The sequence below is a fragment of the Phoenix dactylifera genome, chromosome 16 (genome assembly GCF_009389715.1).
Source record: "Phoenix dactylifera cultivar Barhee BC4 chromosome 16, palm_55x_up_171113_PBpolish2nd_filt_p, whole genome shotgun sequence".
Classification (NCBI taxonomy): Eukaryota; Viridiplantae; Streptophyta; class Magnoliopsida; order Arecales; family Arecaceae; genus Phoenix; species Phoenix dactylifera.
In genome coordinates, this window is record NC_052407.1 from 9,532,023 (window position 1) to 9,551,160 (window position 19,138).

A 19,138-nucleotide genomic window follows, 5' to 3' on the forward strand; every position below is an offset into this window, starting at 1 on the left:
ACTTAGTCCAGATAAAGTCTCCTTTCTTCATGCAATCTGTGATAGGAGACATTATTGAACTAAAATTCCTAATGAAGCGACGATAGAAAGTAGCCAGACCATGAAAACTACGTACTTCGGCTAAGGTCTTGGGCTCAGGCCAATCGACTATCGCGCTTACTTTTTCTGGATCAGCGGAGACACCCTTGGAAGATACTATGAACCCTAAGAAAATGACGTGATCAGTCAGGAAGGCACATTTCTTAGGGTTTGCAAAGAAGCTTTCTCTCTGCAAGACTTCACAAACCTGCCGTAGGTGTGAAAGATGGAGCTCTTGAGTTTGACTATAAATGAGGATGTCATCAAAGTATACAACGACAAATTTGTTCAAGAAAGGTCGAAAGATCTGTGTCATCACCCTCATAAAAGTACTTGGAGCATTTGTTAATCCGAAAGGCATTACTAACCATTCGTAGAGTCCATCTTTGGTTTTGAATGCTGTTTTCCATTCATCCCCAGGACGAATCCGAATCTGGTGGTACCCACTCTTTAGGTCGATCTTGGAAAAAACTGTAGCACCAGACATATAGTCTAAAAGGTCGTCCAACCTAGGAATGGGAAAACGATACTTTACTGTGATTTTATTGATAGCACGGCTATCTACGCACATCCTCCAAGAGCCATCTTTCTTGGGAGTGAGGAGTGCAGGTACAGCACATGGACTCAAGCTCTCACGAATATACCCTCGAGTGACGAGTTCGTCAACTTGGCGTTTCAATTCAGTGTGCTCGTTTGGATTGAGTCTATGGTGGGGAAGATTTGGCAGTGACGCTCCAGGAATGAGATCAATTACGTGCTGGATATCACGCATTGGAGGGAGTGCCTCTGGAAGATCAGTCGGGAAGACAGATTGAAACTCCTCCAACAGAGGAACTACGGCGGCCGGGTGTTCGACATTTGACTCCACATTAATAACTCTGGCCACAAGGGCGAACACAGGTGAATGGCTTTCGATATCTTTCATTACCTCTTTCGAAGTAATGATGTGGAGTGACTCTTCCTTTTGTGGTGTAGCACCCTTCTTCTCAGGTACGGGCTCTCTAGGAGGCAATGAATTCAATATAATTTTCCGACCCTGGAACATAAAACTACACGAATTTGACCGACCATGAAGTGTGACGTCCCTATCGTATAACCAAGGTCTTCCTAAGATGAGTTGACCTACGTCCATCGGAAGGCAGTCGCACCAAATCTCGTCTTTATAAGATAAGAATTGAATCGGGACAAGGCATCTTTCTGAAATCGAAATGGACGTCTTATCTACCCAGGCTACTTTATATGGATTAGGATGAGGGGTAGATTTTAGGCCAAGGCGAGAAACAACTCCAGATGCAATGGCATTGATGCAACTCCCGCTATCAAATAAGATTTTGCATGTTTTACCATTGATCTTAATGAGTGTATAAAATAGAGAGGTTCTTCGCCAGTCTTGTTCGGTCTTTGTTTGGGCTAGTGTGCACCTCACCACATGGAGCCTATGGTTTTGGTCATTCCTATCAGTGGGCTCATTTTGGTGTTCAGTCTGAACAAACTCTAACCCGGTCTTTTCGTCTCCAAAGTCATCTACAAAATCCTCAATGTTTGGTTCATAGACTTCTTCAACACATTCAGTATCCTGGGTTCCTGCTTCCAGTTCAGTCATTAAATAAGTCTTGGCATTACATTGGGACGCAATATGGCCAAACTTTTGGCACCTGAAACACTGGGTTTGGTTTCGTAAGGGCGGGTTGGACCCTAATATGCCTTTTCCTTTATCAGTTGATGTACTTTGAACAGGCACCGGGAACGTCCTAGTCGGTATTTGGCTAGAACCGGGCTGTGAAGGATGGTTGGAGAGTGGTCTGGGTTGTGGGAGATGGCTTTGATTAGGTCGGGCTCCTGGGGGTACGAACCGAGAGTCGGTACGTCTCACCACAGGGACTCGTAAAAAACTATCCACATCTTGAGCCAATTGGTATGCCTGGCCAAGGGTAGTAATCTCTCGGAGGATCAATTCTTTCTGGATCTCCTCGCGGAGTCCTGCCCGAAACCTAGAAAGAGTAACAGTCTCCTCTTCGATTACACCACACCTCATGTGAAACTCCTCAAATTGTGCAATGTAATCGGCAACAGTTGAAGTTCCTTGAGTTAGTTTCTGCCACCTATCCATAAGGCGTTGTCGGTAAGAGAATGGCAGATACTTCTCATTCAGTTTCTCTTTCATATCCTCCCACGTGGTGATGCGTGGAAGCCTCTGGGTCTCACGCCGATGTTCAACGTTATGCCAGTACCAGTGAGCTTGCCCAATAAGCTTCATTTTGGCAAACCGTACTTTTCTATCTTCAGTCATATCGTACCACTCAAAATAATTATCCATGGCTGCTCTCCAATCAAGGTACACGCTCGGCTCTAATTGACCAGCAAATGTGGGGGCTTCTACTCGCACGGTACGAAGTAGTCTCTCGTCAAGATCGCGCTGGTGATCAGGATGATGTTGGTTCCTAGGGGGATGGGGAAAAGCTGCCGGCGGTGTGGTCAAACCAAACTCGGGGTAAGCTGCGATTGGGGATGATGGTTCCGGAGGCCTAAGGTGTTGTATTTGAGCACGGATCTCACGTTTGAATTCGTCGTTATCAGCTCGTATTGCAGCTAATTGTTCCAGAATATCTTGTATGACTCTGGGGTCCATGGTGGATGAAGGGGTCTGAGAGTCAGTGAGGAGGTACTCTCTACCACTACGGGTGGGCATACAGGAGCTACTCTAATTGGTGATATGATATGCAATACTACTAATGAACCCTAATTGTCCAAAGGTAATGCAGGACAACCTACTGATGCAACCCACTAATGCAACCTACTATGAATTCGGAAATCAGCAATTTTTTTTCACAAAAATAACTTAAAATTAAATTTTACTAATTTGTACTTTGGTTATTTCAGAATTAAAGTAGAAAATTAGTCACTATAAGAAGTTAGGTTGCAAACACGTTTTACAGTCATACAAAGTTTGAAAGTAATCTGATCTATGGATGTTGATGATGTCCTGACACTAAGGTGTGCTAATTTAATATTTAGATTTAATTGGTAGGTAGGACAGGTGTGGTGAAAAATGTTCTAGGTTTTGCAGTTTGACAAGAAAATAAGTTTCAAAACAGGGCTGTCATGCAAGAGAACTAGAACATATTTAAATAAGCAAGTCCAAGGGAGGAAGAACCTATTACCTGTGGCGGATACAGCCAATCAGAATCAGGTACTCGTGGGCTGGGGCGACGGTCGGGACGCAGTGAGTCGGGTCGTCAAATGGCGTGAATCTGGTCGCGTTACAGCAACTGGGGGCCTGCTGAACCTGTCAACTTTGGGGTATACTGTATGGTGTGGCTAGCGGGCCTGTAAATGAGGAAGGCTTGTGAGTTGATCCTTGAATCAGTGGCGGGCCCTGCAGTCAGTTGGGCCGCAGGTGCTACGGTGGATCGGGAATCAGTGGCGGGCCCTGCAGTCAGTTGGGCCGCAGGTGGCTCAGTGGATCGGGCGCGATGGAGCTCGAGTGAAGGAGAAAACTGGGACCGAAAGGGGAGTGGAGAGAAAAGGGGAAAGGTGGAGGCGGTGGTCTGGTGCAGCGGCAAGCGGAGGTGGGCGTAGCGGCGGGGCGTGGTGGACTAGAGAGAAAAGGGGAAAGGTGGAGGCGGTGGTCTGGTGCAGCGGCAAGCGGAGGTGGGCGTAGCGGCGGGGCGTGGTGGCGTGGCTCAGTGGAGGGAGAGACGATGACAATCGGAGGAAGCGGACGGACTCGGGTGGTGTGTTAGCTGCCCAACGGCGTCGCAGCTGGTTCGGGCGGCGTAGCGGAGGGGTTCAGGCGATGGCGGATCTCGGCGGCGGCAGGAAGCGGCACGGGCGGAGGCGGCGACGGCGCAGCGACACGAGCGGCACGGGCACAGGGGCGGCGCGGGCTCGGGTGACGGAGGAAATGGCGTCGGCGGCAGAAACGGCACGGCAGAGGCGGCGAGGAGGAAACGGCGGAACGGTCGGTGGTGGCGCTGCAGGCGGAGCTCGGCGACGGCGGCGAAGGAGGCGGTGGAAACCCTAGGGTTTCCTCTTCGGCAGAACAGAGGTTAGTTTTTTTTTTTTTTTTTTTTTTTTTAGGAACACGTGCAGGTCACGTGATCCGAAGGGATTTTTTTTTTTTTTTTAACTTACCGGATGTGAACCGGGCTATCGGGTTTGGGGTAACGGGTTTAGAACTTACCCGTTACCGTAACTCCTTCTTCAACCTCCCGATCGACTCGGGAGGGCGTTCCGGCCGCTTCGGCGGTGGTTGCGGAGCGGCCGAACTGAACGGCGACGGAGACTCCGTTGTCGGCGGCAACAGGCGGCGGCTGGTCGTGGTGGCGGCCGGAATCTTGCGCGCGGTGGTCGGCGGGTGCGTCGACAGTGCCGAGGGACAAGGTGGCAAACAGATCGACGACGCTCTTCCTCTTTCCGGCAGCGGGAGTCACACGCGGTCCTTCAACGCGCTCCGGTGTCCGTGGTCGACGTACGGCGTAATACTCGTGCGGCCACAGAAATCCCGGAATCCGGCGACGCTCGGCCATACACCGGTGGTGGCACGACGGTGAAGACGCGGCAGAGGTGGTGGCGGCGTCGGTTGCAGGCTCCGGTGGAGGGCCAGAGGTGGCGCTGCAGGGAGGCCTCCGGGGAATCTGATGGAAAGAGGTGGTTGCGGCAGGGAGGGGCACAGTGGAACTGCTCGGCCACAGGGGAGCTTCCTTTTTTTTTTTGTGTGTGAAGCTGACAGAGGGAAGGAGAGGAACCGAGAGAAGCTCGGTGAATCAGGGTTGATCCCTTTGTCCCCTTTTTGTGAAAACCGAAAGAACGATCTTTTTTTTTTTTTTTGAACAGGCTGACAGAGGGAAGGCCCTGTTCTCCTTGAAGCACTGTGAGAACTAATGGGGAAGGAGGGCTGTTGTTGGATCGGGGCTTTGGCAGCAGAGGCAAAACCAGCCTTGCTCTGATACCAAGTTGATGCCGGACTAACTTTAAGATGAAAGCAGGAGAAGAGGAGAAGAGAAGGAGGAAGAAGAAGAGAAGAAGAAGAAGGGAGGAGAAGAGAAGAAGAGGAGACGTGGGGAAAAGGAGTTCTTTAATTCTGCATTAAACCCTAATCAGCTTACAAGTTCCCTTTAAATAGGGCCACATAAGAACAATTAAAATAAACCCCTTACATAAAATAATTCCCCACAAATAAGCCCTAAAATGAAAATAAGCCCAGAATAAAATAAACCACAAATAAATCCCTAAACACAAATAAACCCAGAAATAACAATAAGCAAATATGCAAATAAAATGGGGACCTAGCTGATGTCCCCATCAGTAAGACAGGACACATCGACTGGGTTACTTCACCATATTACGAACTGAAAGGTTTCACGATACCAAGCTGCTACGGACCTAATCATATCCATCCCGGACTTTTCCTTGTTTAGCAAAGGGCTTAAGTCCTTAGATATTGACACTGCTTGCTCTATTTCAAATTTTGTTCAAGCTAATTTATATAGCATCTGCTTGATTTGGATTCTTAGTTAATCTGATCTATTAGCAGCCCTAAGATCAAGTATCTTTAGGATCATTTGCTTTTCTTTTATCCTGTTCCTAGTCTTTGTTGGTGTGGTTTGTTTCATTTTCTTTTCCTCATTGTTGTTATTGTTCTGTGTATGAGGGTATTTCTCATCTCATTATAATATTGATTCATTTGACATTTGATGGATTTCTGATCGAAAAATTCAGTGGCATTAGGATCGTCAGACATATGCTTGTCTTTTTTGCTTTGCAAATCTCAATCAACAGATTTCCTGTTTTCATCATCAAATTAACTAGGTCTACTTTCATAGATTGTTTTAGGTCTAAACCATCTGATTTAACATAAAACACAGTGTCACAACCCTTTTGGTTATAAGTCCAATATTCCAGAACTTTCTAGACTTGTTTACATGTTCTCCTCAAGATTCATGATTATTCTGAGGATGAAAATTCTTATTTCAAATGGATGTGGATTAATGACAAGGATATGTGGATTAAATATGGGGACGTGGACTTTAGTCGAAGTGGATGGACATTTAATGTAGATGTTCATGTACAAAATTAAAAATCAAGCTATTTAATGGAATATAGAGATTTTTCAATACTATTTAGCCAATCAAAGGTGTGAGGGGATCTTTTACATCAACCACTAATATGAGAAAGTGATGGATCCCTGGGAGGGGTCTTTTGTATTTGCTTGTAAGTATTGGCTAGTGAGAAAATGATGAATGTAAAAAGCAACAGTTCATTGCATGTTAGTGTGCAAGCTGTGTGATTAAAAGCCTTTTAGCATGAAGGAAATGAGCGTTATAGTCAATGGAATTAAGAGAAAAACAGTTTAGATGTTTTCGAGTGCTTTATCTGCTGATGAGCAAAGACATCTGGACTCCTTATTTAGTACAAGTCCAAGAGTTCACTTCTGTGTGTTCATATATGTATCTGCTTTTGAGAATTGGCTCATTCCCTCAGGGAGATGACCTGATTGATCATTTAAACAGTTATGTGATCGTTTTGTTAAATAAGAAACCCTGGATATCTGGAAAGAACGTACAATAGTCTCGAGGCAATTCATGCAAACACTACTATTACTGCTGATTGGTGCATTGATGTTCTGATCTGGCACAGCACCCTCAGCAACTGATAATTATGTTCGAAAACTCAGGAAGAACTGATCTTTCTTGATCTAAATATTTATTTTGTTCTTTTTCAGCTATAACTTTCCTTGCTTTTCTGGTCTCTATTTCCTTTTTATAGTTTCTCAAGCAACTTCTTTTAATTTCTTTCTTTTATGTTAACAATTAGGGAGAAGGAGCACAAATAAGGCCTCATGAGTCATGTTATATTCTGTGAATCTGCAACCTTTAATATGTCATTTGATGTAATTTATTCTAGCTATTTGTCATTGTAGGCATTGTAAATCATGTTAGATTCTGTGAAGCTGTAACCTTTAATATGTCATTGGTTGTAATTTATTCTGTTCTCATTGTAGGCCTTGTGAGCCATGTAAGATTCTATGATGCTTGTAACCTTTAATATGTCATTTGGTGTAATTTATTCTAGCTGTTTGTCATTGTTCATTTAATCGTACTCATTTGTTGTTTTCTTTGTTTTGAAGCTGCAACTTTTACTCTGTAATTGCTGCATGCTATATGACATTGGAGGCCTGATGACCTTGTTCTGATGTTGGTTAGTAGACTACTAGACTTTATTTTGTGCAAGGCTGTAAACTGATTAATTGTAAGCAAAAAGGCAAAATAAACTCTGAGATTTAAATCAGTGAGATCTTGAACTGCTATGAATTGATGGAAAGCAAACAGGGGAAATGGAAAAACTGGATTTGATTTGATTACAACTGATTGAGGATATCTATAAAATTTGCGTTTTCTGTTTTAATATTCAGTCATTGATGACTGCTGAAACTTTACTATAAATATTGACATCTAAATCTTGGCTGAGATTCAGGATATCTATGGAATTTACAGTTTCTGTTCTAATATCCAGCCATTTGATGATTTCCACAACTTGACGTCTAAATCTCTTTAATTGGTTAAAGCAATGCATTGTTTTTAGAAATTATGAATAGTTGGAGCATCATTATGAGAAATCTGGGGTCAAATGTATATTCCTGAGGCAGTAGACTGATATATGCAAAGAATGTTTGGAGGTTTACTTTTTAGGTTAATAACGGATGCTTCTGGTTGAAGTACCAAAACTGACAAGATTATACAGTATGATGAATGATTACTTAGGATCACCAATTTTTTGACATTGTCATGTAGGGAGTTCTATGTATGGTACAAAATCCTATTGCTGCTTTGCCTCTCTGATGCTTTGATCAGAGAAATTTGAAGAGTTCTGCAGTGACAATACTGATCTTTGCTTTTACATATGTTGCCATGTTTAACAATGGCATGAAATTTTTACCTTTTAGCGATGGAAACTATAGCCACATGCAGTATTTCTTCTTGGAAAGGAAACCAACGACATCTGCAACAAATAAGAAAGTGTATCATTTGCAAGCACGGACCAAGATATACTGATAGATTGGGGGAGGCAAAGGTGATCTCTCTGCTGATTGGAGGATGAGTATGTCAGATATAGTGTCATAATTTTTGTGAGGTTTTGGTTATTATTGTGATCTTTGCCATTATTTGCTTCCTTTAAGTCTGAAGAAAGCTTGGGAATTTACTGGAGCATTCTGTTTGGTGGGAAGTGTAGTAGAAAAAATTATAAGTTTTCAAATTCACTCTAGGTAATCAATACTGGGAAGTATTTTTTTCAATCCATATTGAAATGGTTTCCTTTTTAGAGGAGAACTTTAGGTGCTTGTCCTTTATGAGTCTTTACTTGACATTCATCTACAAATTGGTGCCTCACTTTTGCCTTATGACAGATTAAAAATTTTACGGGGGAAGATCAGGTAGTAGAACTGACCTCCTTGACAAGAAAAGTAAAGGAAAAAAAAGAGAAAAAGATTAAAGCGCACACAGAAAGAAAAAAGTCTGTACCTTCTGTTAGATTGTGTATTCTTTATTTTATTTGGACATCTTTTCTCATGATCTTTTTGAGGATATTAATACTATTTTGGATCTTTTTCCCTTGTATAATTTGTAATAACTCTTGTAAGATGAGGCTTCAGATTTGTTTATGAACCTTGAGGTAAGGACCAAGTGCTCTACTCACCAATGCACAACTGCATGAGATGGCTGGAAAACTTTATCTGTTAATGTGTTCATCCTTGTAGATGAATTGGACCTTTTGATGTTCATGCATTTTGATTCTAGCACATAATAGATGCCCTGGTCATTGGTTCTTGTCAGATTTTTTGAAAAACTGTAAAAACATGCAACAAATGCGGTGTGTGTGTATATTATGTACAATATTTTCTACTGTTATAATTGTAAATTATCCTTTGCATGCTTCTGGAATTGCTGCAATAATCTCATCTGCAGTTGTAGATGTCTTGGTTGTAGCCACATGAGCAGCAAACATCTTAGGTAGATGGTTACATATTCTTGCATGTTTGCCTACAGAATGTCATGGCACCATTCTACAGGCTCGCTGTGTTGGTTTTTAGTGCTTTCATTTTTTCTTAAGGTTTGAGATTGCCTTATTTAGAAGTTGATGAAATACACTTGCATCAACTGACAGGATTTGATTTGTTTCAGGCCAGTTATAAAAAGGTTCCTGCCTTATTTTTTGGCCCAGCTGAGAACTCCCATGTATCCAAATATAAGATGGTACTTAAGACTTTCCCATTCTCACTTAGAAAACAAAAATGGTCAAACATGGAAAAGGAGAAACTTGCGAAGGGTATAAAGCAACAATATCAAGAGATGCTTATTTTGAGTTCGATGAATTGTGAGAGGTATGTGAGAATGCTTAGGTTTATATTTCTTTTATTACTGATCACATGACCTGAAAGCTGGCAGAAGGCCTGTCAGCAAAATTTATTTATTGCTTGAGTGAGCTATGAAAAATTTCAATTTGGATTTGATTGTAAGTTTATATTGCTTGACATTTTTAACTATATATATATGTAAATATATATATATATTTAAACTTTTGCAGTGATATAGATTCAAATTTAATGTCTGCACTATCAAGCAGTGATCTTGACATCACACCAGAAAAAATAAGATCTTTCTTACCATTAGTCAATTGGGATCGGCTGGCTTCTATGTATATCACAGGCCATTTTGGTGCAGAGTGTGAAGCAAGGTATGAATTCGGATGTAACTAGATAGCTATTGACTTTTTATAATAGTTTATTTAAATTATTTTTGCATCATCTCTATATTCTTCTTTCTAGACATGAAATATATTATTTTTTATATATGTTACATGGACACTTATGTCTAGCTCAAGTATGTATTGGCACGTTGGATACACATCAAACACTAAGATGTTAATCAAATTCTTGATTTGCAACTTTTGAAGATGGGTGGAGAGTTGGACTCTTTTCCAAAAATGAGTTTGATCCACCACAATGACATTAGATGTGTGGGTTGTTGTTTTTTGGGTTGGTTAAGGGTAGGGTCTGCTATACCGCCTCATACCGCCTGGTATGGGATGTACTATACTGGGTGAAAATCGGTACTAAACTCAATTTTGGATCTGTATGGGCTCTATACCGTCCTGTACTGAGGTGTGTATCGATGCGTACTGAGATAAAAAATAAGAAAAATGGTTAAAGTGCATACTATATTGTACCAACTGTACTGTATCGAACCAGTAAGATACCAGTGCGGCACCTGGTACCGAGGCGTGGATTGGGTTAAGAGCAGGGTATGCCGTACCAGCCCGCACCGGCCGGTCTGGGCTGAGGCCGGTACCGAATCAACGTGGGATTCGGTGCTGGAAGCTTTTCATTGGAAAATTGGTTGGTACGACTGTCGTACTAGTACGGGATCGGTACGTACCGGTTCGGGCCGCCACCAGTATGCCGATCGGTATCGGTACGACGGACCTCTATCGAAGGAGGGAAGAAGACCTCTTTTGCGGGAAAGAAGAAGAGGAAGAAGAGAAAGAGGAGAAGACTACCTGTCGAAGGGGGAAGAAGAAGAGGAAGAAGAAGAGAAAGAGGAGAAAACTACCTGTCGAAGGGGGGAAGAAGACCTCTCTTGCGGGAAAGAAGACTACCGAGCCTCTTTTTTCCTTCCGAGCACCTCGCGGGGAAGAAGACCTCCCTTGCTCGCGGGAGAAGGGGGGAAAGAGAGGAGAAGAGAGGAGGAGAGAGGGGAAGAAAAGAGAACGGCTCGGGAAGAAGAAGAGGAGAAGAGAAAAAAAAGAAAAGAGAATAAAAAGAGAGGCCGGGGCAGCATGCCCGCGCGCGGGGGCACGGGCTCGAGTGGGGAAATGCGTCCCCCCTGCGCGCGGGCTCGAGTGGGGAAATGCGTCGCCGACTCGTGCTCGCGCGCATTCCACGTGGTGCGAACTGCGTATCCACGCGCAGCGCGCGGTTCGCCGTGCGGGCTTGCCGCGCGGGATAGCGAGCCCAAACGGGGCAGCCCGCGTGGGCTTTTAATGCCACTTTGTGGCATAACGCATCCGTGCAGGCGTCCGCACATTTTTTTTTTTTTTTCTGAACCGGTTCAGTACCGGTTCCAACCGGTACCGGTCTCTACCGGTACGTCGGTTCGGTCGGTACCGCGTACCTTGAAAAAATATATATAGATGCATACATACATATATGCATACGTATGTATGAACATGTATATATGCTTATATATACATTGTGTTTTGGCAAGGCTTATCATTTGTTGGTATGGAAAGACGTGACATAGGATGGCAGATGCCATTCTGGCCTGTGGCCTGCACACCCATCAGCATTGACACTTGAATTCTTGTTAGTTATGTAAATACAGTGACCTGCACTCTATATAATTCTAGACCATGCGGTTCTCAGTTCTTACACTTGTCAAATAGTTAGCTAAACCTTAGTTTCAGTCGCAAGCCCATGCTAGCTGGCATGTACTGTCTAGAGCCAATACCAACACCTGGATCTAGGTCTGTACTGGTTGAGCTACTCCATATTGAGCAGTCTGCCCCATACGAACGAGTGCTGGTTTGACATGGGTTAATGCAGTTTCATGCTCCAAGCATACGGTCTCTCAAGTCCTCTTCCCCCCAACCCCCCCCCTCCCCCCTCTTTCCGAGATGGTGCATGTCTACCTGTCCCAGTCATGGGCTTGCATGCCCCATGGTTGAGTAAAATCTTTGATCTAATTATTAATTGTTTTTACAGGTGCCTTTTGTTATGATCGCTTTTGTTCTCCCAATCATTTTGGATTATCCTGCAGCTTTTGGTACAAGTTCTGAAGTGTTGGCCGATTTGTCTTTGTAGGTGAACCTTTATTTTGTCTTAATGGAAAAGTGAAAATGTATCCATCATCCTGATATTTGTGGAATCCAAGAAAGTAGGTAGTTTTGCTCTGGAAAATGACCAACTAAACAGCTTTGTGCCCTTTTTGTTAAGAGTAAGCAAAGCATTGCATAAACTAGCAAGCTCTTCATCACCCAATTAGCTGTTGTTATTGGTCCTGTGAATCACAATGGTTGCAGGTTGTTACATGAAGCAAAGAAGAGTCTCTTAAAATTTTGATTTCCACCAGTCATTGTCTGTATAACATATTTGCCTCTAGTGTTCTTTCAGTCTGAAACTAAAAATTGTTCTGATGCCTAGCTATATAACATTTACATCCTTTTCTACCTTACATGAAAATTTCCTCTTTTTTTTTAATTTTCTCACCTTTCTTAAAGCTGTTAACCAATTTAGGTGTTTTCTCCTTTTCCATCCATTTGCCATTCAGGTGGTTGAACTGTGAAGACCCAATGGTTAATCACAACCCATGGACCATACTGGAGGATAAGAAGCTTCTATTTATTGTCCAGGAAAGTGGGGTTTATAATTGGATTGATATTTCAATTGCATTGGGATCAAATAGAACTCCCTTTCAGTGCCTGGCACGTTACCAACGGAGTCTTAATCCTCATATTCTGAACAAGGATTGGACAGAAGATGAAGATGCTAAACTTCGTGCAGCTGTAGAAAGTTTTGGTGATAATAACTGGCAGCTTGTGGCTTCTAATCTAGAAGGCCGCACGGGTCCTCAATGTTCTAATAGGCAAGTATCTGTCTCATATACTATTTCAATTTTGATTTTTTTTCAAAACAGTTTTCTTTTCATATTCTTATTATTTGCTACATGCATCACACAATACCATTCACCTTGTTGATGTTTATTCTAAGCAATACAGCATTATGTTTTTCATTCAATAGATTTATACAACCATTTACTTGAAGGTCATCTCATATCATATGCATGCCTTATTGTGGTTTATTCATGTACTAGAAAACACCATTTCTCCATTAAGTCAACTGCAATCATTTTCAGTAAGATTATTGATGCAAGATTCTCATGGAGTTATCTAATTTTGAGTCCATTATTGAACTACCTAGGCTCAATATTTTTCGGTTTTCTTAATGTTGTGTTTCTGATGTATTTGTGGGCATTACCATAATGAATTCTACGATCCCATTAAGTGCAGGTGGAGAAAATCCCTGAACCCTGATAGGAGAAAGGTGGGGAGGTGGTCTGTGGATGAGGACAAGCATCTGAAAGTAGCAGTAATGCTTTTTGGGGCCAAAAATTGGAATAAGATAGCTCAGTTTGCCCCTGGTCGGACACAGGTTCAATGCAGAGAAAGGTAATTTTAGAGTTGCCTTGTGACATTATTTATTCTGACATTATCTATGATCATGAAGTGCTCTTTTCTGGTGACAGGTGGCTTAATTGTCTAGATCCATCTTTGAATCTGAAAGCATGGACTGAAGAAGAAGATGCCAAGCTATTGGCAGCAATAGCTGAACATGGATATTGTTGGTCGAAGGTTGCAACTTGTGTGCCTCCACGTACTGATAGCCAGTGTAGAAGGTAAAAGAATCATGAAATACCATCACTTTAAACCTTTTCAGGACAACTAGAAGCCTCAGTCATGTTCTGCATTTTAACTGTTGTGCTATGTGATTCTCAGAGACATATGTTGGTTCCAGACTGCACACTAATAATTTCTTTTTTGGGGATGCAGGAGATGGAAGGTTTTACTTCCTCATGAAGTACCATTACTACAAGCTGCTAGGAAGATGAAGAGAACTGTTCTTATATCCAATTTTGTGGATCGGGAGAGTGAACGGCCGACAATTGGTCCCAATGACTTCACGCCACTTGTAAATTTTTCGGAGGCTGAAAATGATGATGGTACGAGACCTAGAAAGAAAAGATCGAGGTATTACATTAAGTTTCCTTGCTTACCCCTATATGTTTGTTTTCGGGGATCAACTTCTGGATTTTGATTTTTTTTCATGTTTCTCTTTTCCAATATTACAGTGATAATCAACCCAAGAAGTCTAGGGTTAAGTCCAAGAGATCTTTTAACGAGACTTCTACAGCAGATGGTGTGATAAATATTTCTACCAATGCGGTTCCTGCTGACTCAGCTCTTGTTTGTGGCATCAATTCTAATACTGCTGGTGGTGGGAGCAGTAAGAGGTCAAGGAAGAAAAAATCAAGGTGTCTTGAATCAAGAATTTTCACTTCTTTCTGCTCATTAGAGTTTTGCTTTGAACTTCTTTTTTCTGATTACCTGGTGTTTTATTTGGCTGGTTTTGCAGTGATGATCAACCTAAGAAGTTGAGAGCTACATCAAGCAGATCTGTTAAAGAACATGTTACAGCAGATGGAATGGTAAATTCTTCTGCCGATAAAGTTCCTTCTGACAAATCTCTTGTACATATTGTAAGTACTACTACTGCTGAAAGTGGGAGAATTAAGAGGACAAGGAAGAAGATGCTAAGGTTGATGAATTTACAAACTTGCCTAGTTGTTTTCCTGCTTGCTTTGTATTTCAATTTCCTTAACATTACTTTCCATATGGTGTTCTATGCTGCCTACAGTGGTGATCAACGCAATAATTCAATGGTCAAATCTAGAGAATCTTGTAAAAAAAATATAATGGCTGATGGCATGGTTAATTCTTCTACTGAAACAGCTCCTGCTGACTTATCTCTTGTACCTAGTGCAAATTCTAATACTGCTGAAAATGGGAGCATTAAGAGAACTGGCAAAAGAACATCAAGGTATTATGATTTAACACACTTCACTCTCTGCTCTCTGCTGAAATATAGCGTCTTTAAGATTTTCTTTTTTTTCTTGTTTTTGTATTTCACTTCCAATGCTCCAGTGATAATCAACCCAATCAGTCAAGAGTTAAATCAAGAAGGTTTGTTAAACTAAATCTAGAGACAGATGCTATGGTAAATTCTACTGGTGATATAGTTCCTGCTGGCTTATCTGCTGTGCCTAATGTAAATTTTAGTACTGCCGAGTGTGGGGGCAATAAAAGGACAGCTCAGAGAACATTGAGGTATTATGGACTAAGAGACTTTGCTTTTAGCTGTGCACTGTAATATAATATCCCAACACATTATCCTTTTTTTGGTGTTTATTTGCAATAATACAGTTGTAATCAACACAATAAATCTAAAGCTAAGTCCAGAAGGTTTCATGAAGAAAATAGAACAACAGTTGACACGGTGATAGATTCTTATGCTGATACCATTCCTGCTGATGCATCTCTTGTACCCATTGTAAATTCTAATAATGCTGAAAGTGGGAACATTAAAAGGACAAGGAAGAAAACCTTAAGGTAAGGCATTACAGTTTAAGACACTTCATTTTGTTTTACATACCAAAATATATTGCCCTCAAAATTCACTGATTAATTTTGTTGGACAACCTTGACCTTTGATGCACAGAGGACCCGAAGCTGAGGCTCAAAAGGTGGCCTCCTAGTAAGTTTAACTTGAGTGCTACTCATCTTCTTATGGTACAAAAGCTAAATCTTTGACTAATTTCACTTAATTCATTCTTTTCTTGTTTTCAATGACTTATAAAAGGAAGTACTTACATGCAAGCTGCTTAACTTTTCCTTTTCCATGTTCATGTGGTAGCGATGGTCCACTGCTGATGCTATCCAAGAAGTCTAGTGCTGAAAGAGATGTCCGACAGAAAATAAAGTAACAGATAGTGTGGTGAATTATCCTGATGCTGAAAATATTAGCAACGGTTCACTTATTTCAAGGTTAGGGTCTCCAGCTGTTGGAATTAGGAGTGCCAAGAGGGTAAGAAACCAAACATTAAGGTATTATTTCTTAGCTTTACAATGTGTTTCTTAGTTTTAGAGTGTTTGTTGGTAAACTTTCTAACTTAATATATGTCTTGCAACTATTACATCCTCGAACACAGAGGAACTGTGGCTAGTAATGAAAGGGTGCACTCTAAGTAAGTCAGCTTCAAATTCTTTCTGGATTGTCTGTAGATTTCTATCTTTCCTTTGATCAGTATAATGGAAGAAAATTTAAATTTCTATGTATTTGCAATTACTGGCTACCTACTTTTCTGTCCATTTGTTTTGCTTGATTTTACAGCATGAATTCCAGAACAAGCTACCCGAGTGCTAGGGCAAGAAGAGAGATCTCTAGAAGAACTTTCTTTGACAGATAGTATCATAAAAGGAAACAATATCATTTCAATGGAGAAAGGGTCAGCAAATGTGATTCTCGAAAAGCCTATTTTTAGTGAACTACCAGAGGCTAACAGGGTAGTGTGTCAGCTGGAACATGGAATGCTTGATGTCATAGGAACTGGTGCTCCTGAGGGTGAAACAAACACTAATGAAGTTCCCCAATTGAACACAGAAAAAGAAATTCATTGTGAAGAAGATACTAGAGCTGGAGAGTATGATGCATTACTTGTTCCCATGTCGCTTAGCAAGGCGAAAAGAAGACGAGAATGCTTGGATAACCAAGTTGTAGCGCAGAATGCTGGGGACCCTTTTGAGATTAATGGCATTGAGAAAATGAAGACAAAAAAATGGCTCGAGGTGATTCATGGCATGGATGAAAATTTCCAATCAGCTGACTGCCATAAAGCTCTGGAGCTTCTAAACAATTCAGCTTCTGAGACTGCAGACTGTCATGGGATTGTTGTGATGGAGGCGGGTCCATGGAACCCTGCTAATCAAGGAAAAGGATTTCTTGCCATGAACAAGTAAATGAGAAGATGCACGAAGGATGGGAGTCATGCCAATTTCTTTGCAAATTGGAATCTGAGATTACTTAATTCTATGAACTTGGAACAGAAGGATTTGTAAACATTAGGCATTAGGCAATGACATGAATCAACAGATGGAATGGTGAAGGATGACGAGACTGAATCTCAGTACTGTGAGTTCTGAAAACTGCGCTGTGGGCATGCATTTGGATTTTGAAACAATCAGTTTTTTGCAGGTCCAACAACTGTTGTTGCAGTGCCAACATCATGTATTTAATTGATGCACCATTGATGAGAGTTGTCGTTGCCCTTTTTCTGGTTGAATGCTGTGTAGAAATACACAAGCTTTTTGTCTTTACAAACAGGGGCTAGGTAGAGCATTTCCTCCTGGTCTATTGATGTAATGCACTGTTCTTCTGATCATTTTGCTAATGCTAGAGAGTCAGTTGCTTCATGCTCATAATTAGTTTGCCAGGTTCATTTTCCTCTCAGATGATGTTTGTCTGCATTTAAACTGATATTTCCTGGTTACTGTATGCAGCCAAGGGTTTTGGAGGGCTCTTGATGATGCACTTTCTTAATGCAATCCAGCGGCTGTCAGCCTAATAGTGGATATTTGATGGTGACTAGAGGTGCATATGGAGCTCAAATAGATAGAACCACAGTGGCAATGCGAAGGAATACACGATTGATCTAAGATATTAGAAGGTTCGCGGTTTGCTAAGAAACTGCTGAGAAAAGGTGAAGACAAAAAGGAATTTCTGAGAGCTTGCAATGTTAACGACTTTCCTGTCTCGTTGCTTTACAAAGGAAAATGCAAGAAAAGAAAAGAAAAATGATTGACACAAATTTTCGTTGTTTTTATCTGTCCTTTTGTTTTCCCCCCTGCTTATTTGACATATCTTTTGCGGCACTTATCTTTTTCAACACTTTATATTTGAAAATTCTTTGACTTGAAACAGTAAACTCATGAAAATCAATGAAGTAAAATCAATCGTCTGGCATGTTAACCCAAAAGGAAAAAAAGTTTGATGTGACTCGAAATATATTTTACTATTTCTTGGTTCTGCAAAAGAAATGGGTTGTGAAACTTTTATAGTGACATTCAAACAGATCATTAACTATAGCAACATGAATATCTGAAAAAATGGTTTAACGTGGAAAATTTGATACTGGTTTAGAGAAGTAAAGATGAGAATGAATCTGTCAACTAAATAAGTTAAAAAATATATAAAGAGCTTGTTCGGATATAAAAAATATCCATTAAATTAAACCTTTATATCAAGTCCTCTTTCGATTGGCATATTGAAATATAATGTGTCACATGATATTGCTGTGTTTAGTCATTATGCACTTTTCTCCTTAACCTACTCTAGGGATTAGACTCATTCATCATGCTCTTCTGTTTTATTGACGCAAGTGCTTTATATGTCATGTAGATCACATAGGACATTTCTATTGCTTGTCAATGGCCTAAAATATATATAAAGCCCGTATTGATTCCGAAGAAAATTGTTTTTGTTTTTTTTTTTTTTTTTGGGAGAGGGGGGTGTGTTCAATTTGAAATATAACTTTTCCAGCTCATCATAGATGATGGATCGGATTAGCATTTGACAAAATTCCTGAAAACTCACATTAGATATGCTAAAGTGAGGTCCAAATGTAGTTCATGACACTTAAGAAAAGTAGACTCTGCATAGAGTAGGATGGTAGGTGGGATGCTCCAAAGCTTTTAGTCTCCTTCAGCAAAGCTTTAGAGGAGGTAGACATCACTTGCTAAATCTCCAAAAACAATTTTAAATAGTATAATAATATTTAATAAAAAATAATATTATACTATATAATAATAATATAATAGTTTATAATATTATTTTTATATTTTACTGTATAATACAGTGAAATATTTTTTATTGTCATTTATCATAGCAAAAGTATTTTCTCAGCTTAATTTTCAAATCCACAACTTTAGAGCAAATAGTATTTCGTAGAAACTTTACTTTCAGAAACAAAAACCAAACACCAAACGAGTATTCTAAAAGTAAAAAAAAAAAAATGGTTCTATGAAACATTTTTTTCGTCTTGATATTTGTATTTTAGTTTTTAACCAAAACCAAAAATTGTAATCATACCAGGGAGACCTTAAACTATTTGGTCCATCTGGAATCTGAAAGACGCTGAAGCAATTGCTAGACTAGCTCAAATAGGAAAAGAAAAGGGCAGGGTGATGTTGTATTAGAGACTCTGCTCACGATGTTATATTCCATATTTTTCACGCTATTCTCAATCAATTCAATAGCTCAGTGGAGGTAGATTTTTCTAATAAAGTTTTGGTATGGTTGTAACTGGAATGATCAAAATCTTTAGATTGTGCGAAATAATTACCGAACCATTGTTCATCTGAAGTAGATTAATCTGATGCTTAAGCACAACTA

At 40.7% G+C, this 19,138-nt stretch overlaps 1 protein-coding gene across 7 annotated transcripts in view; it reads left to right on the plus strand.

The window, feature by feature from the left end:
* The window catches only part of LOC103709816, a 30,510-nt gene extending 12,760 nt beyond the window's left edge, over positions 1-17,750 (plus strand). The window contains exons 3-19 of one of the 7 annotated variants that reach the window (XM_008795322.4): positions 9,261-9,460; positions 9,664-9,813; positions 12,405-12,719; positions 13,144-13,302; positions 13,380-13,529; positions 13,684-13,881; positions 13,983-14,165; positions 14,267-14,449; positions 14,549-14,731; positions 14,836-14,874; positions 14,971-15,018; positions 15,115-15,300; positions 15,410-15,445; positions 15,605-15,795; positions 15,900-15,935; positions 16,082-17,078; positions 17,248-17,750. In XM_008795322.4, the coding sequence (XP_008793544.2) occupies positions 9,261-9,460; positions 9,664-9,813; positions 12,405-12,719; positions 13,144-13,302; positions 13,380-13,529; positions 13,684-13,881; positions 13,983-14,165; positions 14,267-14,449; positions 14,549-14,731; positions 14,836-14,874; positions 14,971-15,018; positions 15,115-15,300; positions 15,410-15,445; positions 15,605-15,674 (2,100 nt within the window). In that variant the 3' untranslated portion in view covers positions 15,675-15,795; positions 15,900-15,935; positions 16,082-17,078; positions 17,248-17,750. Of the gene's footprint in view, positions 1-9,260; positions 9,461-9,663; positions 9,814-12,404; positions 12,720-13,143; positions 13,303-13,379; positions 13,530-13,683; positions 13,882-13,982; positions 14,166-14,266; positions 14,450-14,548; positions 14,732-14,835; positions 15,019-15,114; positions 15,301-15,409; positions 15,481-15,604; positions 15,796-15,899; positions 15,936-16,081; positions 17,107-17,247 lie in introns of all 7 variants that reach the window. The other 6 variants (XM_026805712.2, XM_026805709.2, XM_008795318.4 and 3 more) reach the window with 6 other exon arrangements.
* Positions 17,751-19,138: the final 1,388 nt, after the last annotated feature.